General features: G+C 44.9%; 1 protein-coding gene and 1 long non-coding RNA gene across 2 annotated transcripts in view; one reads left to right on the forward strand and one right to left on the reverse strand.

Moving 5' to 3' along the window:
- Positions 1-15,869, reverse strand: part of LOC123954632 — a 57,391-nt gene extending 41,522 nt beyond the window's left edge. Inside the window, exon 1 of the long non-coding RNA XR_006821106.1 lies at positions 15,772-15,869. This is a non-coding gene — a long non-coding RNA (uncharacterized LOC123954632). The remainder of the gene's footprint in view (positions 1-15,771) is intronic.
- P2RX7 (purinergic receptor P2X 7) overlaps positions 1-27,159 on the forward strand; it is a 49,961-nt gene that overhangs the window by 8,843 nt on the left and 13,959 nt on the right. The window contains exons 2-8 of the mRNA XM_046025971.1: positions 8,026-8,194; positions 9,314-9,382; positions 10,318-10,390; positions 11,455-11,551; positions 15,450-15,530; positions 16,159-16,288; positions 22,308-22,444. Coding sequence (XP_045881927.1) covers positions 8,026-8,194; positions 9,314-9,382; positions 10,318-10,390; positions 11,455-11,551; positions 15,450-15,530; positions 16,159-16,288; positions 22,308-22,444 — 756 coding nt within the window. The remainder of the gene's footprint in view (positions 1-8,025; positions 8,195-9,313; positions 9,383-10,317; positions 10,391-11,454; positions 11,552-15,449; positions 15,531-16,158; positions 16,289-22,307; positions 22,445-27,159) is intronic.

Here is a 27,159-nt window from a genome sequence, read left to right on the forward strand (position 1 = left end):
TAGGAAGATAAAACAGGATTTGACAATTGAATGGTTGAGGGGTAATGAGGGAAAGGATGCTAAGGAATGTTTCTGGATTGGGCAACTGATGTGTGATGGGAGAACTTAGGATAGGAAATGTGGGGGGAGGAGCCCATCTGGGGTGGAAGATGAGTTCAGAACTGAAGGCATACATTGTCAATATACATTGTCATGTATATGGGACATATAAATTTGGATGCCTAGTAGATAGATATGTGAATCTGGAACTAGAGATAGAGATTTTTATATCACCAGCATATAAATGGTAACTAGAACCATGATCGTTGCTACAATTGGCCAGCAAGCGTAGATATAAATGAGAGGCCAAAGAGGGCTTAGAACAAACCCCTGAGGAATGCTAACATTTAAAGATATCATTTATTTATTTGAGAGAGAGTGGGAGAGAGCATGAGAGGGAAGAAGGTCAGAGGTAGAAGCAGACTCCCCGCAGAGCTGGGAGCCCGATGGCGGGACTCCATCCCAGAACTCCAGGATTATGACCTGAGCCGAAGGCAGTGGCCCAACCAATTGAGCCACGCAGGTGCCCCGAATGCTAACAGTTAAGTGATGGGAGCACAGAAGGTCCCTGAAGGACACTCAGAGGGGTGACCATGAAGACCCAAAGAGAGATGAATGTGGATTCCAGGAAGTTAAGGGAAAAAGGGGAAGAGAGGGTGGCACGGTCATCAGGGTCAAATGCTGCTGAGAGTTTTAGGAAGATCAGATCTGTAGTATGTCTATCAGATATAGCAAGGATGACGTCCCTGTTTACTTGGCAGGAGAGGTTTTAGAGAAGGGGTAGAGCGGGAGCCAGACTGGAGTGGGTGGAGGAGTGAATGGAGATGCAGAAATGGATGTGGTGACTCACTCTTTCAAGGGACTTGGCTACAAAGGAGAAGAGAGGCACTGAGTGGTGGTGATAGGAGAAGAATGTGGGGTCCAGAGAGGGTTTATTTTTAAGGTGGGAAATGATGTCGGAATGCAGATGGCAAGGAGACCAGAGAAAGGGAGATGATGAGATAAATGAAAATCATCATCATCATCATCATCATCATCATCATCATCATCATCACTGTCACCAACTAGCAACCACAGAGAAAGCTTATTCTTTTCTGGGACCAACCATTAGACATTTCTTCCTTACACTGAATCCAAATCAATCTCCCTATCATTCTCCCCTTTAGTTAAGAGTTCTGCCCCGTGATCCCTTTTCTAGTTGACACTCTTCACATGGCTGTACCCTGCTACTGTATTTTTCCTTTACTTTAAAATAATGACCTCAATCCCTCTGGCCATGTGCCCTCAACATGGTATCCATTTCCCTTACTCTCTCAGCCAAGCCCACACAACCACACTCTTGTTTAGTCAAGGCCCTCTTAGAAGTGGTGCATGCACTCTTGCTTTGCTGGCGGAAGCATGAAATGGTTCAACTTTTTGTGGTTTGGCAAAATGAATTGAATACAAAATGTATGCACCCTTTAACCCAGAAATTTATCTTGGGGTGTGAAATTTATCTTTGGTGTGAAAAGATTCTTTTGCAAGTACATGCCTGGCGACGTGAGAGAGGAGGGTGGAGAGGCAATGAAGCATAGCGCTGAAGAGAACAGATTTCGCCTCCATGGTGAAAGACTGAAGGCTTACCCCCCAAAGATCAGGAACAAGACAAGGATGCCTGTTTTCACTGCTGCTATTCAACACTGTACTGAAAGTTCTAGCCAGAGCAATTAGGCAAGAAAAAGAAATACGCGCCATCCAAATTGGAAAGGAAGAAGTAAAATACCACTCAGATAATATATATCTATATATGGAGAATACAAAAGAAGTCACAAAAAGCCATTAAAGTTAATAAACCAATTCAGTAAAGTTTGGAGGTATGAGATCCACACATAAAAACCAGTTGTGTTTCTGTACACCAGCACAAGGAAAGTAAAAAAGAAAATTAATAAAAATAAATGCATTTATAATGGCATCCAAAAAAAGCATAAGATGTGGGGCTAGTGTCTGCTATTCTGTGACTTGTCTATTGGGGCCGCTATAACAAAATATCACCAACAGAGTGGCTTATAAACGACAGAAATGTGCTTTTCACAGTTCTGGAAGCTGGGAATTCTAAGATCAAGGTGCCGGCACATAAGGTGTCTGGTGAATATGCACTTCCTGCTTCACAGACAGCCATCATTTTGCTGTGTCCTCACATGGTAGAAGGGGCAAGGAGTTTCTGGAAACTCTTTTGTAAGGACATTAATCCCTTCAGCCCTCATGACCTAATTACTTCTCAAATGCCTCACCTCCTACTACCATCACACGAGGGGTTAGGTTTCAAAATTTGAACTTTAGGGAGCCACAAACATTCAGTCCATAGCACTATGTGAACTCAGGCTCACTCTGTCTATACCACAGTCTGCTCAGATATAAGGTGGGGACAATATCAGGACCTTCCTTACAGGGTTGTTTTGGGGGAGGTGAGGATTGCACGAGTTAATACATATTATTAACATATGTTTGGGGTACCTGGGTGGCTCGGTGGGTTAAGCCTCTGCTTTTGGCTCAGGTCATGATCTCAGGGTCCTTGGATCGAGCCTCACATTGGGCTCTCTGCTCAGCAGGGAGCCTGCTTCCCTCTCTCTCTCTGCCTGCCTCTCTGCCTACTTATGATCTCTCTCTGTCAAATAAATAAATAAAATCTTAAATAATAATTTTTAAAATTATGCTTAGAAGAGTGCTTGGCACACAGTAAGAGCTGTATCAGGGTTACCAAAAAAAGATGTTTATAACTGGAAAAACTGAGCAAAACTTCCAGTTAAATATCCACCAGGAAGAGACTGGGGGCAAATGATCACAACTCACCTCTTACGTTGAACTATATGGAATTGCCGATATCTACTCCTTTGGTCTAAAAAATGAGCAATTTCATAGGTTCCAATCTAAACAACTAGAATTCTCTGTAATGACTAAAAGTGATTCCATATCATGGATCTATCTTTATCACACATTTATCATCACTGTTGTGGAAAGATTTAATAATATATTATTGAGTAAAAATAGCAAGTTACATAAAGTATGTAGAGTGTGGCCATGTTTGGGTGTCAAGGTGTGGGCAGGCATAAAGAGATGCCTGGAAGACATTCTGTTTCAACAGCAGTAACCTCTGGGAGGGAGGATGCCAGAAGTTTTTCGTATTCTTTGTGTAGTTCTGTGAAATTTACACTTTTACAACAATTAACGGGGTTTTCTTAAAAAATATGTCTCATAAAACCCAAACACAGGGTTCCTACAGCTTGCTGCCTACTGTGGCCATAAGCCACTGGCTTACCACCACCCAAGAGTGAAATATTCTACTTCTTCCACTGAAGCTTAAGATTACACCAGTTGTTTGTTTTGTTGTTTTGTCTTCTTCTGGATGATGTAACATAATGTTGGTTCATACGGGCTCAGGATTATCTAAAATGTTCAGGCCTCTAACATAACTTCTGCCACCTTGGGTAGACTCTGGTTTGTACTGGCTCAAGGTTCAGGGTTCAAGGTTAGGATTTTACATGTATCCATTATTTTTCCTCTAACTGATGAACTTCAACTAATAGATTAAGATTCACTCTCCGTTCTCCATGTAGTTGAATGTGTAGAAAGTATTGTATTCTGGAGTACATGTTCTTCGAATGAGAGAATTTGGGAAACATTATAAGGAAGGGTTTTCCAGAAGTGTTGACTGATGGAAAAGAAATGCAATAGCCAAGAGAAATTAGAAGTGAAGATGACGTCATAGCTAAGCCGTGGGTAACAAGGAACTGAAACTCCTTCACTCTAGCTCAGGAAACAGTGGCATAAGGTGGAATGCGGGAGGGCTCTTAGAAAGCTACAACAGGCCAACTGTATTGGGGTAAGCTAAATAATGGCCCGCAAAAGATTTCCACTCCCAATCCCTATGAATCTATATGGGCAAAAGGAATTTTTGTAATTGAGTAATTGAGTTCAAGGTCTTGAGATGGGGAGATTATCCTTGATTATCTGAGCGTCCCCAATGTAGTCACAAAAGCACTCAAAAGAGAGAAGCAAGAGGGCCAAAGCTAGAAGAAGGAGATAGGACAATGGGAACTGATGCTGGAGTGATGGGGCTAGGAACACAGGAATGCCAAGGCAGCTTCTAGAAGCTGGAAAAGATGAGGAACAGATTGTCTCATGAGCTTCCAGAAGGAACCAGGCCCCAGAAGTCACCTTGATTTCAGCCCCATAAGACCATTTTTAGGTATCTGACCCCCAGAACTAAGAGAATAAATTTCTATCAAGACACTAAGTTTGTGGGAATTTGTTACAGGAGCAATGGAAAACTAATACAGTTGGGACCTAATTTGCCTTGGGGGTGCAGGCTCTCCTCCACTTTCTTCTCAGTGCATCTGTTGCTGTCCTTGACCCCTTGCAGACCTCACCCCACTGCTGAGTAGGGCAGGGATGAAAATAACTGGATTCTTCTCTTGGGGTTTTAAACACAAAAAGCAGTGGCTGTGCGCCCAACTTCTCCATGAGCCCCAGAGAACAGTGCCCAGGGCCCGCAGTCCCTTTAGGGGCCAAGAAAACGTTGGCCTTGAGCTAAGTGTCAGTTACCCAGATCTGAGGGTGGTTGACTTTCAGATCCCATCCTTTTGCTTTACCTTTACTCAGTGAGCCCAGGAGCTGTGAGGAGAGTCAGGCTTTGCTGAGCTGTGCTTCCCAGCCTGAGGCCCTTTGAGGACTCTCACCACGCTGGCATGGGGCCCCCTAAGGTGCCAATAAGAGAAAGCCCTTCATATCCAGGGAGTGCAGGTCCTCTTCACGGTGGACACCTTCATCTACACCTGTTGAGCTGGAGCTGTGTGCAAGCCTCAGAGCTCCACAGCTGAGCTCATTCTCTGTCCTTCCCTCCTCCCCATCCCTCTGCAGCACCCCCTCCTGAAGCCACACCTGCCTTGAGTGCCCACTTCCCTTCCCATTAGTCCTCTTTGACCTGCCCAGGCTCGTCAGCTTTCCACCACACCATCTCTTTCTCCTCATCCCACAAGGCGTCAGTAAGCCCCCAGCTCCTTCCTGCCCACGTGCCAGAGGGACCCGTGGGTTTTCAGTCTTCAGCATGCACAGAATTGTAGCTTCTTCTAGCTGAAAGTTCACAGGGATCTGGGAGCCAGGCAGCCCTCCCCTTGTTCCTGTGGGACATGGCTTGTCTGAGTCTTGGGGATGGTCATTAGGGCAGAATATGGTCAACTCTTTTCCTTTTCTTTTCCTTTGATGCAGCTCTTACATGACAGGTTCATTACCATACAAAGACTAGTTTTCTGACTTATGAGAGGGCTGAATTCCATTACAGCTGATCTATAATATGTTGTGTGCCTGAAATGAAGATGACAGATTCAAACTGAACTTCCCAAATGGTGGGCCAAACTGACCCAGGGTTATTCTGGGAGCACGTCGCCATGTCGGACACAGGACACTGCACAGACCATGTTCATACTGTGATGCCAGGCTGAAATACGCTGTTGAACAAGTATATTTGTCTATGGAATTGTATGTCATAGCTCTTTCTCATATATGCTGATGGGACCTAAAATCTCGATCTCTAGTTCCAGTGTCCTATTTTTTTTTTAATTTTTAATTTTTTAAAAAAGATTTTATTTATATATTTGACAGAGAAAGAGAGAGAGAGCATGAGAGGGGAGGGTCAGAGGGAGAAGCAGACTCCCCGCTGAGCAGGGAGCCCAACGCAGGGCTCGATCCCAGGACTCTGAGATTATGACCTGAGCGGAAGGCAGAGACCCAACCCACTGAGCCACCCAGGCACCCTCCAATGACCTTCTTTTTTTTTTTTTTTCTTATTTATTTATTATTTTTTTATAAACATATAATGTATTTTTATCCCCAGGGGTACAGGTCTGTGAATCGCCAGGTTTACACACTTCACAGCACTCACCATAGCACATACCCTCCCCAATGTCCATAACCCCACCCCCCTCTCCCTCCAATGTCCTTCTTGATGAGATTTTTTTTTCTTTTATTTTCCTTAGGATTTTTTTAAAAGCATTTATTTATTCATTTGATGGAGAGAGAGACACAGCAAGAGAGGGAACATAAGCAGGGGGAGTGGGAGAGGGAGAAGCAGGGTTCCCGAGGAGCAGAGAGCCCAATGCGGGGCTTGATCCCAGGACCTTCGGATCATGACCTGAGCTGAAGGCAGACTCTTAACGACTGAGCCACCCAGGCGCCCCAGGATTTTATTTTTGAGTAATCTCTACACCCAACATGGGGCTCAAATTCACAACCCCAAGATCCAAAATCACACACATTCCACCCACCAACTGAGCCAGCCAGGAGCCCCTGATGAACTTTCTCTTTTAATGAATGGTATATAAATACTAAAATATATGGCAATAATATCATAAACACCCATGTACCACCATCCAATTTAAGAAATAAAAACATTATTAATCCAGTTTTAGCTCCCTGCAGACCCAGCCTGGATCCCACTTCCTTTTCTTTCCTCTTATAAACACCTCCTGAATTTGGTGTTTGCCATTCTGTGTTTGTTCTTATAGTTCTACAACATATGTCTATAGATGAAAAATGTTTTTTTCCTTTCTTTATTGGGGTGGGATTCATATACTATGAAATAACCATTTTATTTTAATTTTTTTTAAGATTTTTTAATTTATTTGACAGACAGAGATCACAAGTAGGCAGAGAGGCAGGCAGAGAGAAAGGAGGAAGCAGGCTCCCTTCAGAGCAGAGAGCCTGATGTGGGGCTTGATCCCAGGACCCTGGGATCATGACCTGAGTCGAAGGCAGAGGCTTTAACCCACTGAGCCACCCAGGCAGCCCTGAAATAACCATTTAAAGTGATCAAGTCAGTGGCATTAAATAATACCTTGTTGGGGTCCACCACCTCTATCTAGTTTCAAAACATTTTCAGCACTCCAAAAGGAAACCACACGCATTCATAGTCACTCCGGCTCCCCAGTCCCTGGCACCCATCAGTCAACTCTCTGTTGCTGTGGATTTACCTATTCTGGATTATTTCACATAAATGGGATCATACAACATATGGCCTCTTGTATCTGTCTTCTTTTACATAGCATAATGTTTTTGAGGTTCCTGCACAGTATAGCATGTTCCAGTACTCTATTCCTTTGTCTAGCTGAATAATATTTCATCCTACAGGTAGACCACATTCTGTTTTTCTGTTCACCTACTGCTGAACATGTGGGCTATGTCCATCTTTTGGCTATTATGAATAGTGCTGCTATGAGCATGCGTGGGCAGACATTTGTCTGAGTGTAGAATGTTGTTTTGGATTTCTTTAAACTTTACATCACACTGTGCCATATTTAGTTAAGGGGTCTCGCTCTGGGTTAGAAGGTAGACCAGCTGAGGACCTCAGTTCTACCACTGACGAGCTGTGATTACAGTAACTATCTCCTACTGCTGTGAAGATTAAACAGATGATGCATGGAGAGGACTTGGCATGTACTAATTGCTCAATAAAGGGTAGCTGCTATGATGAGTACTAATTATAAACCAAGTGGATGTTTCTGGAAAATAGGGCGCTGACCTGCTGGACACATCCTTAGGTATTGGTGTATTCCTCAGCCCCAGGACAAAGCCGGTGGACCAATCCGGTGGGCTGGATTCCAGCATGGGAGAGACTGTCCTGTAATTGAGGGTCTGTATTGGGCAATACTGGAGACTGACATTGGGGGCAATCGTTTCCATGCGGTGAGTGCTCGCAGGTGCCAGATACGATGTTGATGAGTTTGCACACATACCTCATTTCATCCTCACAACCAGCCCTGAGGTAGGTACGATGATTCTTGCCACTTTACAGCTAAGGAAAGTGAGTCACGGAGAAGGCAGGCAGGTAGCCTCCCCAAAGTCACCCAGCGAAGCCAGGATGTGAATGCAGGCAGCCTTCAGAACCTGCATCCAACATATGCCCTGTGCCTCCCTTGAGAAAACCACTGATGCTTTTCTGCATCTGCCGTTTAGCTTTGCTTTGATCAGTGACAAGCGGTACCAAAAGAAAGAGCCTGTCATCAGTTCCGTGCACACCAAGGTGAAAGGGATAGCAGAGGTGAAGGCGGAGATACTGGACAATGGAATGAAGAAGATGGTGTCTGAGGTCTTTGACACCGCAGATTACACTTTCCGCTTGCAGGTGAGCTCTTGTCACCAGCTCTCAAAGACTCCTCCCTGGTCACCAGGGCCCTGCCTCCCTCCCCTGGGACCCGGAGCCTCACGCCAAAAAAAAACAACACTGGCCCTATTTTAAAAAGCTCTGTGAAAATCCCAACTGAGAAAACCTAAAAATTGCAAAATTGGGTCAGATCCAGCAGCTCAAAGATGATTCTATGCTTTATCGAGTCCTACGGGGTTTCTCAAAATAGCAGTGTGATCTGGTGCATTTAAAGCACGATTTGATTCACTCACAACTTGATTTATACACAGCTCTTTAGAAGCAGGGCCATCAAGCCGGCAAGGTCTGCCTAGATTCAGGAGGACAAAGAACTTCCTGCCGGGACAGGACCGACCCTTCTAAATTGTTCATGTGGAGTTTTATCAACAAAAATATCTCCAGAAAAAGAAAAACCACTCACTCAGATACCTTCTTGCACAAGGGAAAGGAAATGGATGACAAAGAAAGGAAGGGTGTGGGTCATAGGGAGAGGCTATCTGGCTGCTTAAATTTCCAAGAAGAGAAAAAAAAAGTAGAATAGTCAAAAAGGAGAATCAAAGTAGGAACGGGAACACCAAAGAACAGACAGGGTGGCTGGAGGGACAAAGGGGCACTTCTGCAGCATTTGGGAGCTGGGGTACTTTGCAAAACCGTAAAACCCAGGCCACTATTTGTTTCTACCAGAGGGTTCAGTAAGATCTCCAGCTATTTCCTGGGTTATGGGCTACCTTTTCCCTTTAATTAAAATCCTGAAAAAAAAAAAAATCCTGGATAATCTGAACAGTGTTCTGATGAAGCCAACACCCCACTTCCCTCCCCCAGCAGGTCTCTTAAGTTTCGATTCAACGGGATTTTATTGTGTGCAAAAAATGACAAGGCTGCTTTTGAGGCTGGGATGGAAAATGAATGCTCAATCAGTTCCGAATGTCCCTTTGCTCTCCTGCAGCTCACAGTGCAGGACAAGTTGCTCCCAGACCTGATTTCTAGAGTGTGGTTCAGAAAGGTGGAAGGCTCGCCCCCAGGCACTAAGCAGGCTGGATTTTTGACGAAGTAACTCCGCTCTCCAAGGCCTGGCATTTGTCTCCTCCTCTTTCTCTGCAGGGAAACTCCTTCTTCTTGATGACAAACTTTCTCAAGACAGAAGGCCAACAGCAGGGGAAATGTCCTGACGTAAGGAGGGGAACTGGCGTGGTCGGGGCGGGTAAGAAGAGCTTCTGGAGGGGGCACGGGTCAGAGGAAGCTGATGGGCAGAGGCCATTTTCACGACAGTCAGGCCCTGGTTCCCCTAAAATTGGCCATTAAACCTGCTCCCTAGAACACAGAAACCCAAATGTGCATAAACGAGTCATCGAATTTCTCTTTTCCTCCTTCTGTCCTCAGGCCTGAGACTTAGCTGACCTCATTTTCTGAGGCCAGGAGGAAGCGCTGGTGGCTTTGCCCAGCTCTGCAGTCAAGCGCTGCTTGGACCAGGCCTCCTGCCCTCCAGCCCGGGAGGCTTTCCCTGAAAGTGGTACCTGGCTGCTTTGGCATCTGCTTTTTAGATTTTTATTTCTTATTGACATGTAACTCAGATGCCATAAAGTCCTCCATGTTGAAGTGAAGAAATGAGGGATTTTTGGCATTTTCACAATGTTGTACCACTACACCATGACCTAATTCTAGGACATTTTCATCACGCCAAAAAAACCCTGTACCCATGAGCAGTCACTCCCCATTCCCCCCTTCCCTCAGCCTTTGGCAAGCACTGATCTACTTTCTGTCTCTGTGGATTTGTCTATTCTGGGTATTTCGTATCATTGAGATCATACGATATGTGGCCTTTTGGGGCTTCTTTCCACTCGGCATCACATTTTGAAGCATCATCGTGTTGTAGCAGGTATCCATGCCTCCTTCCTTTTTATGGCCATGCTATATGCATTTTATGAATGCACTACTATTTGTTTGTCCTGATGAGTATTTGGGTTGTTTCTACTTTTCGGCTGCTGTGAATGGTGCTGCTGTGAATATTTGTGTACAAATTTTGGTGCATACAGAGGCATCTGCTTTTCTGTATCTTAAGAGACACATGCTGCTTACTCCCCACTATCCTGTCCTCCTCTCTGCAGTTTCCCACCAGGAGGACAATCTGTTCCTCTGACAAGAATTGTAAAGAGGGACGGGTGGACCCGCAGAGCAAAGGTATGTTCTGTTTCTTTTCTGGGATCCTGGGGGGGGGTGTGGGGGGGGGGTCTGGTACCCTGGTGATATTCACAAGGCCCTAAAGTTCAAATCTTTAACTTCTGGCTCTCAGCTGCCTTTTTCTACCCTCACTAGGCCATGGGAGAGCCTGTGCTTGTCCCATGCCTCTGCTCTGTCCCCAGAAGACTGGCTACTGTCTAGCAATGTGATCTAATTCCCAGTGAGGGCAGCACCTGAAATCCTTCCGAATTAGCATCTTCGGGGTTCTCATTGACAAAAAAATCCAATGGCCCCCAGTGCCATCTGTGTATGCTGAGCTTTCCCTCTCAAATCTCACCAAAGGTTGAGGGGTATGAATTATAGGCCCAGGGTGCCTAGGGCCGGTACCACCACTAACCTATAGTATTTCTGTATCCCTCGTTTTAACGTAAAGAGTCACATGACAATTAAAAAAAAAAAAAAGACCACAAGAAAGATAAAGCCATCAGTGGTTACAACACACACGCATACACAAAAACGACCTCTGGATGTTACCTTTTGTTCCATAAGACGTGTGTGTTTGAGTTGGTACAGAGACCATTCAAACAGGACTATTTAATTTGACGCTCGGGAATCTGCTAGTGACACAAACGCTCCAGAAGATATGCCACGTTCATTCTGTGGCTTTGCACACCCCTGATTCATGCTGTACACCCCTAAGGGACTCTGGTGCCCACTTAGATGCCAAGTTCTAGTCCACATATGCCAGGCAAGAGAACACACCCTGCTCAGCAGTGCTCTCAGCATATTTTCTTGCAAAGAAACCAAAAAAGCCAACAGCATCCACAATCTCTCTGCCTTCTCTCTGAATCTTTTTTTTTTTTTAAAGCTTATTGTCCGATGTGAGCCTTGCTTGGGTTGCCTTATGTAAGTTGGTGGTTCAAATGGGGTTTCGTGGAAGCTGAAACTGCTTGGGTTGAAAAGGATAACTAAAGAGTCTCTTGCATGGGTTTAGTTCATGACGCACCCACGGTTTTCATACCTGTGCTTCTCTGGCCCCTTGGCCCTCCCCACCTCCCCACCAGGGATCCAGACCGGAAGGTGTGTAGTATATAAGGAAAGGCTGAAGACCTGTGAAGTCTCCGCCTGGTGTCCCGTCGAGGAGGTGAAAGAGCCCCCCCGGTGAGCTGTGGGGAATGGGGGGAGATGGGGTGGCCCTGATCATTGAGCAGAGGAAAAGTCCTGAAAAGTCCTGGGTCCTATTGACTTGGTGACCCTCCATCCCAGGCACACCAGTGGTCTCTGAGAAGGCCATGCTAATTGTTAAAATACTGCAATAATTCTGTACTGACTGGTATATAACTATTACCCTGAGCACCCTTGGGTATCCCTGGGCCCCTGAATGTCACAGCACCTTACAAAGCACCTCTGGAGCCCTCCTCTAGCACTACAGCAGGTCCCACTCTGACTGGTCGGTGTCCATACTGAGCGATTAAGGATGGGAAGGTGGCACGAAGGGAGGGAGGAAAGGAAAAAGGAAGAAAGGGGAAGGGAAGGGGAGAGGAAAGAGTAAGGGAGGGAGGGAGAGAAGAGAAGTTTTCTTAAATTAAGTGATCACAGTGACATACAGATTCGTCGATCCTTTTTGTTGATTCTTCTCTTTAACACACAAAGTCAGGCCCAGAAAGCAGAACTTGATGTTAAATCTCAGAAACCACAGGGATTGGTACTTTCAGCAGAAGAACAGAGAGACCTGGATTCAAATTCTGACTCTAACACTTCCTCGCTGTGTGACCTTGAGCAAGCAGTTTAACCTTTCTGAGCTTCATTTTCCTTATTTCTAAAATGAGGATAAATAGTTGCCCCCACTCACAGGGCTGTTGTGAGAATTAAATGAGATGATACTTGTACCTCAAACGCAAATGAGCCCCATGCCTGGTTTATAGTAGGTGTTGAATAATGCGCGCACACACACACACACACAAATGATCTGCCCCTAGAAGTGTGGTGGTTCTAGACGAGCACTGTGCAATGGAACTTTCTGCAATGGTGAAAATGTTCTGTACCTGCACTGTCCAATATGGTAGCCACTAGGTACATGTGGCCATTGGGCACTTTAAAATGTGGTGACTGCAACTGAGCAACTGAATTTTTAATATGAGTTCAATTTTAATAGTCACACATGCCTAGGGGATATTATACAGAACACACCTCTAAATGAATGTGACTCAAAACCACACCATCAGCATCTTTGGGGCAAAGAGAAGATTGCCCCAAGGTGACTTTTCAGAAGGTCCAGGCTTCCCTTGTCAAGGCTTCCCTTCCCAAGCCAAGCCAGGCAAAGGCTTCCCTTGTCAAGGTGGGAAGTGTTTGACAGTGTCAGCCTGTCCGGTCCTCAATCATTAATGGCACCACCCAGGTTTATTTCTAGGTCAGAGAAGTTTCTTTTTCACGGAAAGAATTGCCCAGGGCCTGAGGGAACGATCGGTTCAAGGCAAGAGGTCTCTTGATTGCCTGTAGTTTTTGTTGGGGTCCATTATCAAAGGAATGAGACTGAGACAAAGTGAAAGTCATGCAAAGCCTTATTCTATGCCAAGCATTAGAAGTCAGACTGACCGGCCAGGGCCGCCTCCGAAGAGAGCGACCCCCTCCCGATCTCACAGGCTGGTTTTATAGGGCAAAACCGCAGACCCAAGGAACGTGGTTTCTATTGTTAAGGCGTTTACTCCTGGAATCAAAACCCGGAACCATACCAGGAACTACTGGGGCGTTTATTTCTGGAATGAAGTCCGTGGATGTAATCAACAATATGCCTACCTAGGCAATATAAAGTTGCTCTGGCTAAGCAGGCTCTAATAGTTAAACAGGTTTTAACATTAAATTGGCCCTAACAGTTTTCAGTCGCCAACTTATTCATCAGAGAAATACTGGGCATCTCCAAAGTGCAGGTCCTTGGACTGCACAGTTTTATATGACCTTGGGCAAGCAATCCCTTGAACTTCAGTTTCCTTTTATGTTATGCAAAGGGATTACTAAAATGATTCATTTAATCATTCAGTCAACACATCCAATACCACATAGGAGGTGTTAGATATTTATTCTATATGTAACAATGCACAAGAGACTGTGCTAAAAATACAAGCAGACCCAGACAGAGAGTAGATCCCAAGACTCTTGCAGTCTAATCGGAGGTAAGCCATGTGCACAGAGAGCTATAATCCAAGGCAGAAAGTTAAAAATATCATAAGAGAGGAATAAAGGGCTTTGATCCTTCAAGTTTCAAGTCCTCTTATTCTTAGAATGTTGCCCAGGAAGCATGGGATTTAGAATGTTCTAAAGGTAAACGGTCTAGCATGTAGTAGGTATCTGTGTAAATAAGATTTTTTTTGATGCAAATATCAGAAATACAACTTAAACTGGCTTCAGGAAAAAAGACAATGTTATTATTATTTTTTTAAATTTCTGGGGCACCTAGGTGGCTCAGTGGGTTAAAGCCTCTGCCTTTGGCTCAGGTCATGATCCCAGGGTCCTGGGATCAAGCCCCACATTGGGCTCTCTGCTCAGTGGCAAGCCTACTTTCCCCCTCCCTTTTACCTGCCTCTCTGCCTACTTGTGATCTCTGTCTGTCAAATAAGTAAATAAAATCTTTAAAAATAAAATAAAATAAAATTTCTGTAAATGAAGAGTCCAGAAGTATTAGCTTGATCCAGGCTTCAAATAAAAATGATGTCATTAAGATTTTTTTTCTTTCTGTTTCTTCCAATCCCCAACCCCATCCCACCCCCCAGTTATTCTTTCTTCTGTTTTGGCTTTCCTCACACTGTGGCCCAGGGAACTCCAGGTTTACACTGTCTTTACTACTAGCAATCCTAAAGAAAATGAGTTTTTCTTTTTCCAGTATTTCCTACAAAAGTCCTAGAATGTTTTCATTGGCTTAAATCATATGACAATTCATCAACCAATTACTATAGCCGTGAAAGGACTGGGTTATTCTGTTTAGCCAGCTCTGGGTCACTTGTCCACCCTGGGGTCTATAAGGATGGGCAGAAAATGGACACCTCCCCACCCAAACCTCTGGGCTGAGAGTCGAAAAGACCTGGCTATCTCAAAGGGAGAAAACTAGGCGCTTCTAACAGAGGGGAATGGATGCTGGGCAGGCAAACCTATCGTGTTCTCTATAGTTATATCCTAAATAGACGCAAAGCTGGGCTCTGGCAATTCTGGAATAAAAAGCAGATCATTTTTGGTGCCCCCTTCCAAATACCTCCATCCTTTCCTGGTGCTACTCCCATTATATATATCTGCCACCCACTCAGGCCTGCCAACAATAAGGTACCAGCTGTAACTCTTTATCCACAGCCAACTCTCTCTTTAGCAGACTGTCAACTGCATAAGGACAAAAACCTTGACTGTCTTGTTCATCACTATATTCCCAGTGCCCAGCCCCATGCCCAGGCCGATAAATATTTGTCAAATGAATGAATCAATGGGTTGTGGGTGGACCTTCCTAAAGTCTTGGATTTGGGCTCCTCTAACTCAGGGAGAATTTATGCTACCCAGAGCCTATCAACCTATGACTGATAGAGCCAACTATACATGTGTGGCCCTGTGCTTAAGGCCGGGGATGCCAAGATAGAAAGAATCCAAGCCTATAGGGAAAGTACAAACAGGGGGCTGCTGAAGCTGGCTTATACTGACTCTGAGCCAATTATGCTCATCCCTTGCCAACTCCAAGTTCAGTGATACCCACTAGTGGCTTAAGATCAGCCATGATGGGAGTGCTTACAGTAATCAGTAAATGCTACATGTCAGAGCTTTTCTTCCCCCCTGGAGACCTGGTTGTTAACCATTTACCAGTACATCACCACACATCCTAAACACACAATTACATCAGAGTGTGAGAAGGGTTATAGTAAATGCCATGGGGGGTCTCAGGAAGAGACACATTCTTCCTCTTTTTTAGATTTTTAGGAAAATTTTGCCCACTAGACTATATTTCTCTTTACTCACTGCAATGACCAGAAACCAGAAGCCCGTGGTCCCCATTGGCCCACTGATCCCCATTTCGCCTCTCTCTCAGGCCCGCACTCTTGAATAGTGCCGAAAACTTCACTGTGCTCGTCAAGAATAACATCGACTTTCCTGGACACAACTACACCACGTAAGTGCCCAGAATGTCTGGCCATTAGCCCCCTACTGCTGTGTAGTGGATTATGCCAAAATTTAGAAGCGTAACAACCAGTATTTATCATCTCCTGCAGTTTCTGGGGGTAAGGAATGTGGGAATGACTTCTATGGATGGTTCTGATTCAGGGTCTCTCGGGTTGCAGTCAAGCTGTCAGTGGGGACTGCAGGCATCTCTGGCTTGACCGAGACCAGAATCCTCTTCCAAGCTCACTCACCTGGTTGTCAGCTGGAGGTTCAGTTCCTCGCCGTATGGACCTCCGCCAGGACTGCTTGAGTGTCCTTGGGAATGGTGTCTGGCTTCCCCCAGAGCAAGTGATCTAAGAGGGACAGACAACAAGCCAGCAAGATAGTAAACGAGATGGAAGCCACAGGCTTTTATGACTTAAGCCCGGAAGTGATACACCATCACTTCTGCCACATGCTAACGGTCGCACAGATCGACACTGCACAGGGTGAGAGGGGACCACACAAGGGTGTGAATCCCGGGGGCTGAGGATCCTCGGGGCCCCTCATGGAACCCAGCCACAAACTGGCTCACTTCCATGAAAGAGATGTCTCAGTTTTCAAAAATGCGTTTGTTTGCTTGCTTGCTTCTCATGCAGGAGAAACATCTTGCCAGGTGTAAACATCACTTGTACCTTTCACAAGACTCAGAATCCACAGTGTCCCATTTTCCGACTAGGAGAAATCTTCCAAGAAAGAGGAGATAATTTTTCGGAAGTGGCAATTCAGGTTGGTGGTGTCTTTGGATGGCGAGGGTGTGAGTTGGGGGAAGGAAGATGTCAAATGGCCAAGAGGCTGGGCCCCTGGGTCCTAGTTACAGGGCTCCCTTTACTGAGCATTCAGTACACCCCTGCACGGTGCCAAGGCCTTGCCCTGCATCACCACATCTAATCCCACAACAACCCTGTGAGTGACATCCCTGGGGCAGTAGTTCCTGTGGCTGCTCTGACAACCAACCACGATCTCGGTGGCTTAAAACAACACACATTTTCTTTTATACTTCTGGAGGTCAGAAGTCCAAAATCAGTTTCACAGATCAAAATCAATATATCGGCGGGGCCATGCACCCTCCAGAGGCTCCACAGGAGAATCTATTTCCAGGCCTTTTCCACCTTCTAGAGTTAGATGCTCGCAGCCCCTTCTCCCAGCTTGGAAGCCAGCTGCATAGCATCTTGCGTCAGTGGTCACATTGACATAGTCTGTGCCAAATCTCCCCCTGGCTCCCTCTTACAAAGATACTGGCCTTTTTCAGAGAGAGCATTTATAAAAGGAAACATGTAGGGCCCATCTGGATAATCCAAGATAATCTTCCCATCTCGGGATCCTTAAGTTCATCACATCTGCAGTCTCTTGTGCCATATAAAATACTATATCCGAAGATGCCGAGGGTTGGGACTCGGGATTAGGAATAACATTGGGAGCCATTATTCAGGCCATCACACTTGGGTTAGTCAAGATTCTCCCAGCTGCACCTTACAGACATCCAACTCAAATGATGTAAGCAAAGAATCAATCAAGAAACATTTTTTTGGGGGGGGGGAGCCTGGGTGACTCAGTTGGTTAAGCAACTGCCTTCGGCTCAGGTCATGATCCCGGAGTCCCGGGATCAAGTCCCACATCGGGCTTCCTGCTCCACGGGAAGTCTGCTTCTCCCTCTAACCTTCTCCCCTCTTATGCTCTCTCGCTCACTCTCTCTCAAATAAATAAATAAAATCTTAAAAAAAAAAAAGAAACATTTTGGGGGTGCCTGGGTGGCTCAGTGGGTTAAAGCCTCTGCCTTCGGCTCAGGTCATGATCTCAGGGTCCTGGGATCGAGCCCCGTAATAGACTCTCTGCTCAGTGGGGAGCCTGCTTCTCCCTCTCTCTCTCTGCCTGCCTCTCTGCCTACTTGTGATCTCTGTCTGTCAAATAAATAAATAAAATCTTGAAAAAAAAAAAAGACACCAAGGGAAATGGACCTTCTAGTACACCCAAAACATTTTTCAGTTTTCTTTTCTTTCTTTCTTTCTTTTTTTTTTTTTAAGATTTTATTTGTTTGTTTTAGGGAGGGAGCACCCCACCTTGGGAGTTTTCCTGTTTTCTTCTGCTTTTTCCCTCTGCCTGGAACAGCCTTGCCCCAGACATAGCTTTAGCTGTCTTCCTCACCTGCTTCCAGTATCTGCTCAAATATAAGCTCAGTGAAGCTTTCCCTTACCGCTAAGGGAATGACAATTTAAAATGACAATTTCCGGACACCTGGGTGGCTCAGTAGGTTGAGCATCCAACCCTTGATTTTAGCTCAGGTCATGATCTCAGGGTTGTGAGATCAAGCCCCGCCTCGGGCTCTGCACTGGGCATGGAGCCTGCTTAAGACTCTCTCTCTCGGGGCGCCTGGGTGGCTCAGTGGTTTAAGCCGCTGCCTTCGGCTCAGGTCATGATCTCAGGGGCCTGGGATCGAGTCCCGCATCGGGCTCTCTGCTCCACAGGGAGCCTGCTTCCCTCTCACTCTCTCTCTGCCTGCCTCTCTGCCTACTTGTGATCTCTCTCTGTCAAATACATTAAAAAAAAAAAAATCTTAAAAAAAAGACTCTCTCTCTCCTCCCCCCACCCCCTGAAAAAAGACCTTACGATGACAATTTCAAATTCTACCCCTATCCCAGCAGGCACTATGGCCCTTGTCAGGTTTATTTTTATCCCTAGCACCTAGCACTACCTGACATAGTATATATTTTACATATCCATTTGTTTGTTGTCTGTCTTCCCTGACTAGAACATAAGTTCTAGAACATAAGGACAGGCATCTTTGGACTTTTTTGCTAATTTTTGTGTAATGCTCAGCATAATGGATACTCAGTAAATATTTGTTGACTGAATGAAACATGTGATAGCAGTAGGCATGGCTGCATCCAGAAACTCAAATGATGTCATTAGGAATCTGACTCCTTTCACCCCTTTGCTGTTTCCTTAATGGTGATGTCACTCATAGGTAGACTATTTGTACGTTAAGGCAAAGTCCTACAACTGTGCTGTCTGATATGGTAGCCACTAGTCACATGAAGCTATTTAAATTAAACTAATTGAAATGAAGAGAAATATTTATCTCCTCTGTCATACTAGCCACATTTCAAGCACTTAATAGTCACATGTGGCCAGTGGCTACTTTATTGCACAGCATGAATATAGAATATTTCCATCACTGCAGAAGATTCTGCTGGACAATGCTGCTCTGGATCGTCACAGTCTCTGGCTAGTGGTCCCAACACACAGATGACCTCTTTTTTTATGGTTCTGGCAAAATGTTTTAGAGAGAACTCTGATTGTTCTATCTTGGGCCACATACCTATTCCTGAACCAGTCACCAGGTCCAGAGGAACACACATCCTTACTGGCCAGGCCTAGATCATGTTGCCTCTCCTGGAGCTGGGACAGGGACAGTCCCATTCAAATCACTCAGCTGGGAGAAACATTTCCCAAAGAAAATTCCAGGCACTTTTACCAGGAGAACAGGATGCTGAGTGACAGAAACATCAGATATTCACAATAATATGCAGACCACTTGGCTTCATGCCAATAAGTGACTATTGTGATTAGTCTGTATTTCCCCTTTCTCCAAGTCAGAGTCTGCTTGCTACTCATCTTTTTATCCCTAGACTCTAACATACTTGAAATACCACCTTTCATCAATTCAAAGACATACTTTTTCACATTTTAATATTTCTGAAATCAGAAAGTGCTTTCGATTGACAGAATTTCAGTTTAATTGATAGCATTTCCTTCTGAGAAGAACATAAAAATAAAACTATGCGTCTGATAAGCAATGATGTCTAAGAACAAGTGAAATAAGATAGTCAGTGCTCACAACATGCTTGTAGGAAGAAAGAAGTACCGAGTAGAGGTAAGAAATTAAGAGATTCCTTAGAGGGGCACCTGGGTGGCTCAGTTAGTTAAGCGACTGCCTTCAGCTCAGGTCATGATCCTGGAGCCCTGGGATTGAGTCCCGAATCAGACTCCCTACTCAGTGGGGAGTCTCCTTCTCCCTCTGATCCTCCCCCTGCTCATGCTCTCTCTCTCTCTCTCATTCTCTCTCTCTCAAATAAATAAATAAAATCTTTTTAAAAAGGAGAGATTCCTTAGAAGTTCAGAGAAGAGAAGAATCACCCTGAATTGAGGGGGGTAGGGGTAGCTGAATGGATAAGGAAGGATGTAAGTTGAGTCTTGGAGGAGAAGAATGATGATTTAGCTAGAGAGATGGTAGGAGAAATATCTGAATGGGAGAAAAGACAAGAACTGAGACCGAAAAGTTCAAATGTACCCAGCAATTCCAATCCTAAGTACATACCCAAGAGCAGTGAACCCCATGTCCACACAAAAACTCACACATTATGTGTTCACAGCAGCATTATTCATAATAGCCAAAAGGCAGAGACAATCCAAATGTCTATCAAAGGATAAACAGATAAACCAGATGTAGTCTATCCACACAATGGAATAGTCTTCCATCATAAAACGGAATGAAGTACTGATATGGGCTACAATATGGGTGAACTTTAAAAATATTATGCTAAGGGGCACCTGGGTGGCTTATTCAGTTAAGCCTCCAACTCTTGTGTGCAGCTCAGGTCATGACATCAGAGTTCTGGGATGGAGCCCCGCACTGGGTTCTGTCTCAGCACAGAGTCTGCTTGTCCTTCTCCCTCTGTTCCTCCTCTGGCTCGTGTGCACTCTCTCTCTCTCTCTCTCTCGAGTCTTTAAAATAAGTAAAATAAAATCTTTAAAAAAAAAAAACCTTATGCTAAGTGGGAGCACCTGGGTGGCTAAGTCAGCTGGGCATCCGACTCTGATCTTGGCTCAGATCTTGATCTCAGGGTTGAGTGTTCAGGCCCCACACTGGGCATGGAGCCTACTTAAAAAAATAAATAAATGAAAATAAAAATATCATGCTAAGTAAAAGAAGTCAGCCATAAAAGATCACATATGATTTCATTCATATGAAAGTTCAGAATAAGCAACTCTATAGAGACAGAAAGTAAATTAGTGGTTGCTTAGGGCTGATAGGAGGGGTGGAAAGGGGCATTGATGAAAGTTTAGGGGTTTTTTGGGAGGCAACGAAACTGTAAAATTTATTATGGGTGACAGTCACACTTATATGTGAATACACTAAAAACAGTTGACACTTAAATACACTTGCACAAATTGTATGTGAACTATATCTTAATAAAGCTGTTTTTTAAAAATGAGATGAAGCGACAGCATCGTAAGATGGCAGCCACCACGGGCTCGGGAGCAAAAGCCCCTCGTAATTTTTGACTGTTGGAAGAACTGGAAGGCCAGAAAGGAGTAGGAGATGGCACAGTTAGCTGGGGTCTAGAAGATGACAAAGACATGACACTTACAAGACGGACAGGGATGATAACTGGGCCTCCAAGAACAATTTATGAAAACCGAATATACACCCTTAAAATAGAATGTGGATCTAAATACCCAGAAGCACCCCCCTTTGTTTTTTTTTTTTAAGATTTTATTTATTTATTTGACAGACAGATCACAAGTAGGCAGAGAGGCAGAGAGAAAGAAGGGAGGAAGCAGGCTCCCCACTGAGCAGAGCCCGACGTGGGGCTCGATCCCAGGACCCTGAGATCATGAACTGAGCCGAAGGCAGAGGCTTTAACTCACTGAACCACCCAGGCGCCCCGTACCCCCCCCCTTTGTAAGATATGTAACAAAAATTAATATGAATGGAGTTAATAGTTCTAATGGAGTGGTGGACCCAAGAGCCATATCAGTGCGAGCAAAATGGCAGAATTCACGTAGTATCAAAGTTGTCCTGCGAGAGCTCCGGCGCCTAATGATGTCTAAAGGAAACATGAAACTCCCTCAGCCACCTGAAGGACAGTGTTACAGCAATTAATCAAAAAGAGAAACCACAGGCCCTCCCCTCTCTCCCATTCGATTTAAGCAGTCATTTTCCACAGGAGTATATTTTCTAGATACGTCTTGTAGACCTCAAAGTACTGGAAAGGAAGCTCTCATTCGAAGGCAATTTATACAAATATACTGTAAACGATACTAATTTTTTGTCCATTTGAAATATATAAGTTGTGCTATAAAAAAAGAGGGGTGCCTGGGTGGCTCAGTGGGTTAAGCCTCTGCCTTCGGCTCAGGTCATGATCTCAGGGTCCTGGGATCGAGCCCCACATCAGGCTCTCTGCTCCGCGGGGAGCCTGCTTCCCTTCCTCTCTCTCTGCCTGCCTCTCTGCCTACTTGTGATCTCTCTGTCAAATAAACAAATAAAGTCTTTAAGAAAAAGAAAAAGAAAAATGAAGTGAAAATGCCAATTGTGTTGAGGGGTAAGTGTGGATAGGGTGAAATAAGAGATTTCTCTAGGGGAGTGTTAGGAGGTAAAACAGAAAAGATATGTGATGGGGTTCCCTGAATTCCAGTGTAACAAGCTTCAACTTAGACTTTAATGGGGTGGGAGGGTGGAGGAAGCGATTCAAGGTGTTAGATTATGTAAGAGATTTACTGAAAGTTGTATTTTAGGAAAATAAATACGAGGGCGTGTCCCAGATGGGAGGACGAGCAGGGAGATGCGTTTGCAGCCACTTGTGTGTGTTAGATGGGGCTGTGCTACGGCTCTGAAACTTCAATCTGTGTTTCCCTCTTAAAAAAAAAAACCTTGCCCTTAGTGACCATCCCTATGCAGGGAGAGGTCTGGTGGCTGCGTCCCATGTGCAGCAGGACTTAAAGACTGTCTCCTTGTCTTCTCCAGGGAGGAATCATGGGCATTGAGATCTACTGGGACTGCAACCTGGACAGTTGGTTCCATCACTGCCGCCCAAAATACAGCTTCCGTCGCCTTGACGACAAGACCACCAATGAGTCCTTGTACCCTGGCTACAACTTCAGGTAACAGTGCCCAGAAACCTCCAGATCCTGCTGAATTGCATCTCCAGCAGTCAGTGAGAATTAATTTTGGTTCCCAAGGCAACAAGATGAATGCATAAAGCTTCCTTTAAGAACTAGGTGTAACTGGATTTTTGTATGAATTTTTTTTCTTTTTTCATTATTAAAGTGATAAACACTCTGTAAAACAGAAACAAAATTGGGGAAACAGAGAAGAACGTAGAGAAGAGGATATAAATCACCCATAATTCCTCAACCCTGCGATAATCAAAGACAGCTGGTGAATTTTCCTTCCTTGAACCAATTCTTTCATGAGGCTTCCATGAGAGCAGATCACACGTATAACCCGGTATTCTGTGTTTGTGTGTGTGTTGCCATTCCCTGGGTCATTCAGAATTCCTTGTGACCATCACGTTAATTATCCCATTGTGTGAGCATAATGATAACAAGAGGCACCACCTAGGGTGGGTCTTTTATATACCAGGCCCTCAAAGTCATCACCTCACATCAACCCTGGAAGGTGGATATTATTGTTCCCAGGTAGAGCTGAGAAAGGTGAAATGATTTGCTCAGGACCCACAGCTAACAGTGGCTCCATAACCTAGGTCACTCTGCACCCCAAACCCACATGCTTTTCCTCCCATCGCATGGTTTTCTTGCCTGTTCCTCCATTACTGGACATTTGGGGTGCCTCCTGGTTTTCTATTACAAATAATTCTACACCACACATTTGTGCACATAAATCTTTGAGTTCCAGATTGTTTCCTTAGGATGAATTTCTAGAAGTAGAATTACTGGATCAAAAATGAGTAACATTTTATCATACACATTCAGGTTTTTAATTTTTTTCCTATGCCTCTACTTTTCATTTCTCGGGTTTATAGTCAGTTCTTTCTCAAAGCCGTCCATTACTGTTTCAGTGAGGTCCATTCTGACCTTATGGATCCTATTCCTTCTGTCTGTCCTACTGTATAACCCCTTTCACACAGACCTATTATCTGTAGTGACCTGGGTGGGATTTCTTTTTCCAAGGCTTTGAAGTATTTGTTGGTGAGTTTCAGCAGGAAAGATCTTGTGCAAAGTTCTGTGTGTGCCGTGGGTGCGGAGGCATTCCTCTGGGGCGATTATATAATGCTGCAGTCTGCAGGACTGTATGGCATCTATCAATTATCAAGCAGTTTCTCGTTTAATTTCTGGGCACTGGATGTCTTTACCCTGCTAAAACTATCCTATCCCTGCTCCCTCCCTGGGTAGGGCTCCTGCAGCCTCAGCTCCCTTACACTTCTACGGTAAGGCTGGAGCTCCCCAGATACAGAGCTGGTTGGGGTCCTCCCATGGGACAGACTCCAGACTCCAGACATGGCTCCAGTTCCCACTCCCCACTCATTCTAGCACCTAGAAAATGTTCTTCCTTGTTCTGAGCTCAGTAATACATCAATATGACTTTTAAAAATATACCTTATCTTGCATTTCTTTGTGTGCAGTGGGAGGTGGTGGGTGTTCTGTGCCACTGCTGGCTGCCACTTTGATTGGAAGTCCTTTTGGTAAGAACATCTTCAAGACGCCTGAGGCCGCACTGCTGCCCCACCTGCAGCCTCACCTGACTTTTAAGGTTCTTTGTAGTGTACCTTGCACGCTGCTTACTTCTGGACTTCCACCTTATAAGAGCTGACCAGACTCCTGGTTCATCTTCACCACTGAAACTGGTTGGTGCTGACCTTACTTTTGTTTTGACCCTCTGCGCAGTTACGCTTCTGCTCCTAACTTCTCCCCAGTAGTGATCCTATGCCATCCTAATTTTGTTTTCGTGTTACCGCCTATGACTGGGTCATTTTTTCAGGCTGTTGCTACACCTCTGCCCGAGCACTAACCTGGCCCTTAAGTTTGAGCTTCCATGAGCTCTCCTTGCTTGTGGATACCAGGCAGGTTTCGGCAGTTGTGATTATGGCTGGTCCTTCTGTGCTGTTCAGTTCCAGATACAAAGTAGGCTTCTGCTGTTCCCTTTCTAAAAAGAGTTGCCAACTACAACCCTAGAATAATGGCTCTACAATCACTTTGCATATGAGGCCAGTAGGAAATTGATATTGGCGCTCCTTATTTATTCATTCATCAAATATATATCAGAGAAAAAATATACTGTTGTGTCAATGGGTAGACATTGGTAAACAAAATGAACAAAGTTACTGTTTAGCTTATCTTCTAGTAGGACATGAGTGTAAGTCAATATAACGTATAAGACAAAAATATAAGTAAATTAAGAACTCCAACAAGGCAACATTAGTCATTAGGGAAATGCAAATTTAAACCACAATGAGATACACCAACATATACCCCTCAGAATAGGTAAAATTTTTTAAAAGGCTGGCAATTCCAAAGGCTGACAAGGAGGAGAAGCAACTGGAACTCTCCTATTTGGGAGTGTAAGATGGTACAACCACATTAGAGAACTGTTAGGAAGTCTCTTATAAAGTTAAATGTACATCTGTCCTCTAATCCAGAAACCCCACCCTTAGGTAAAGAAAGAAAACATAGGTCCACACAAAGATCTGTACATGAATATTCACAACAGCCTTCATCATCATTACCAAAACCCAGAAACAACCCAAATGTCCAACAAGTGACTGGAGAAATAAATTGTAGTATATTTATACAGTAAAGCGCTAGTTAGTATAAATGAACGTGCTTGCACATGCAACAACATAGAGGAGTCCCACCGATGTTATATTGAGTGAAAGGAGCTAGACTGAAACGAGCCATACTGCATGACGGCATTTATATGAAATACAGGAATAGGAAAAACAACTTCCGTACGATGATAAAAGACACCAGTGGGTGCTGCTCTGGGGAGTGCAGGATGGGGGAGGCAAAATAGGAACTGATTGGAAAGGAGCCCAGGAGCGTTTTCAGAGGCGATGGAATGTTCTAGATCTTGATAGGGGTATAGCTTATACAGTGTATTCATTTGTCAAAACTCATTGAATCAACTCTTAGGACTTGTGTGCCTTATTATATGTAAACCATACCTCAATACGGCCAACAGCTCCAATAAGACCATTTCAGATGATGATAAATGCTGGGAAGAAAATCAAACAAGATACTGTATTGTAAGGCTGAGGCAGAGCAGGGGGGTGGAGTGGGGGGAGCGACTAGAGAAGGCCTCTCCAAGCAGAGGGTAGGACTCCTGTAAATATCAGGTGCTTTTCTGAGGCTTGTGCTTTCCTAGTTAGGAAGAGAAACTGCACAGACAGGAGCCCCTGTTAGGGGAATCGCCTTGGAAAACTTAGTTTTTGCCTCTCTGAATACCTTCAGTATTAATAGCGCAGACCAGTGGTTCTCAAAGTGCAATGCCCAGAATCAGGATCACGTATTGGGAACATGTTAGAAATGCACATTCGCAGGCTCTGCCCTGGACCTGCTGAATCAGACACCCTGGGGACGGTCTTCACAAGCCCCCTGGGTGAGAGCCTCTCAGGTGTGAGACCCACCAATCTAGAATCTCCACACTCAACATGTAGTCCTGGAACCAGCAGCCTGGCCTCACCTGGGAGCTTGTTATAATACAGAATCTCAGGCCTCACTCTTTTTTTTTTTTTTCCATTTTATTTATTTTTTCAGCGTAATAGTATTCATTCTTTTTGCACAACACCCAGTGCTCCATGCAAAACGTGCCCTCCCCATTACCCACCACCTGTTCCCCCAACCTCCCACCCCTGACCCTTCAAAACCCTCAGGTTGCCCCAACCTCCCACCCCTGACCCTTCAAAACCCTCAGGTTGTTTTTCAGAGTCCATAGTCTCTTATGGTTCGCCTCCCCTCCCCAATGTCCATAGCCCGCTCCCCCTCTCCCAATCCCACCTCCCCCCAGCAACCCCCAGTTTGTTTTGTGAGATTAAGAGTCATTTATGGTTTATCTCCCTCCCAATCCCATCTTTTTTTTTTTTTTAAAGATTTTATTTATTTATTTGACACCAGAGATCTCAAGTAGGCAGAGAGGCAGGCGGTGGGGGCGGGGGGGAGCAGAGAAGCAGGCTCCCTGCTGAGCAGAGAGCCTGATGCGGGGATCGATCCCAGGACCCTGGGATCACGACCTGAGCCAAAGGCAGAGGCTTTAACCTACTAAGCCACCCAGGCACCCCTCAGACCTCACTCTTGATGAACTGAATCAAAATCTGCATTGGAGCAAGATTCCCAGGAGATTCCTATGCACACTGATGTCTGCTAGCACCCCAAACGTACTTCCTCCTTAGAGGTTTCACCCAACTACATTTTGTCTCTACAACCAGGTTGCCAGTTTCCTGGGGGAGTGCGTAAAATCAGGCGGCTTCTTAATCTGTACATTGAAGTGTAGACAAAAGTGCCCGTGTGTGTGTGCACACACATTCACCACTTCCTAACACTTCTGCTCACATTCCTCTGACTTCTGGAGGGGATTGGCTCAAGCAAATGGGTCTCTACATTTTACCCGAAGCAGCACCATAAACCGGCAGGCAGCCTTCAACTGTGTCTATTTTTGTTTACTTGTTTTTTGCCTATACAATGTTTTGAAAGTTGAGACATTCTACGTAAAAATCTGGACTTCTTATTTTTCTCAAAAATTTTAACTATTTGGCGGCAGGCGGAGGGGGGGGGGGGACTAAGCCATCTGACAAGTCCGGATTTATATCCCACACAGCAGCACTCTGCTGGAGGGGTCAGTGGTTCCCTTTAGGGAGGGGGTG

This window comes from Meles meles, chromosome 12, assembly GCF_922984935.1.
Source record: "Meles meles chromosome 12, mMelMel3.1 paternal haplotype, whole genome shotgun sequence".
Taxonomy (NCBI): domain Eukaryota; kingdom Metazoa; phylum Chordata; class Mammalia; order Carnivora; family Mustelidae; genus Meles; species Meles meles.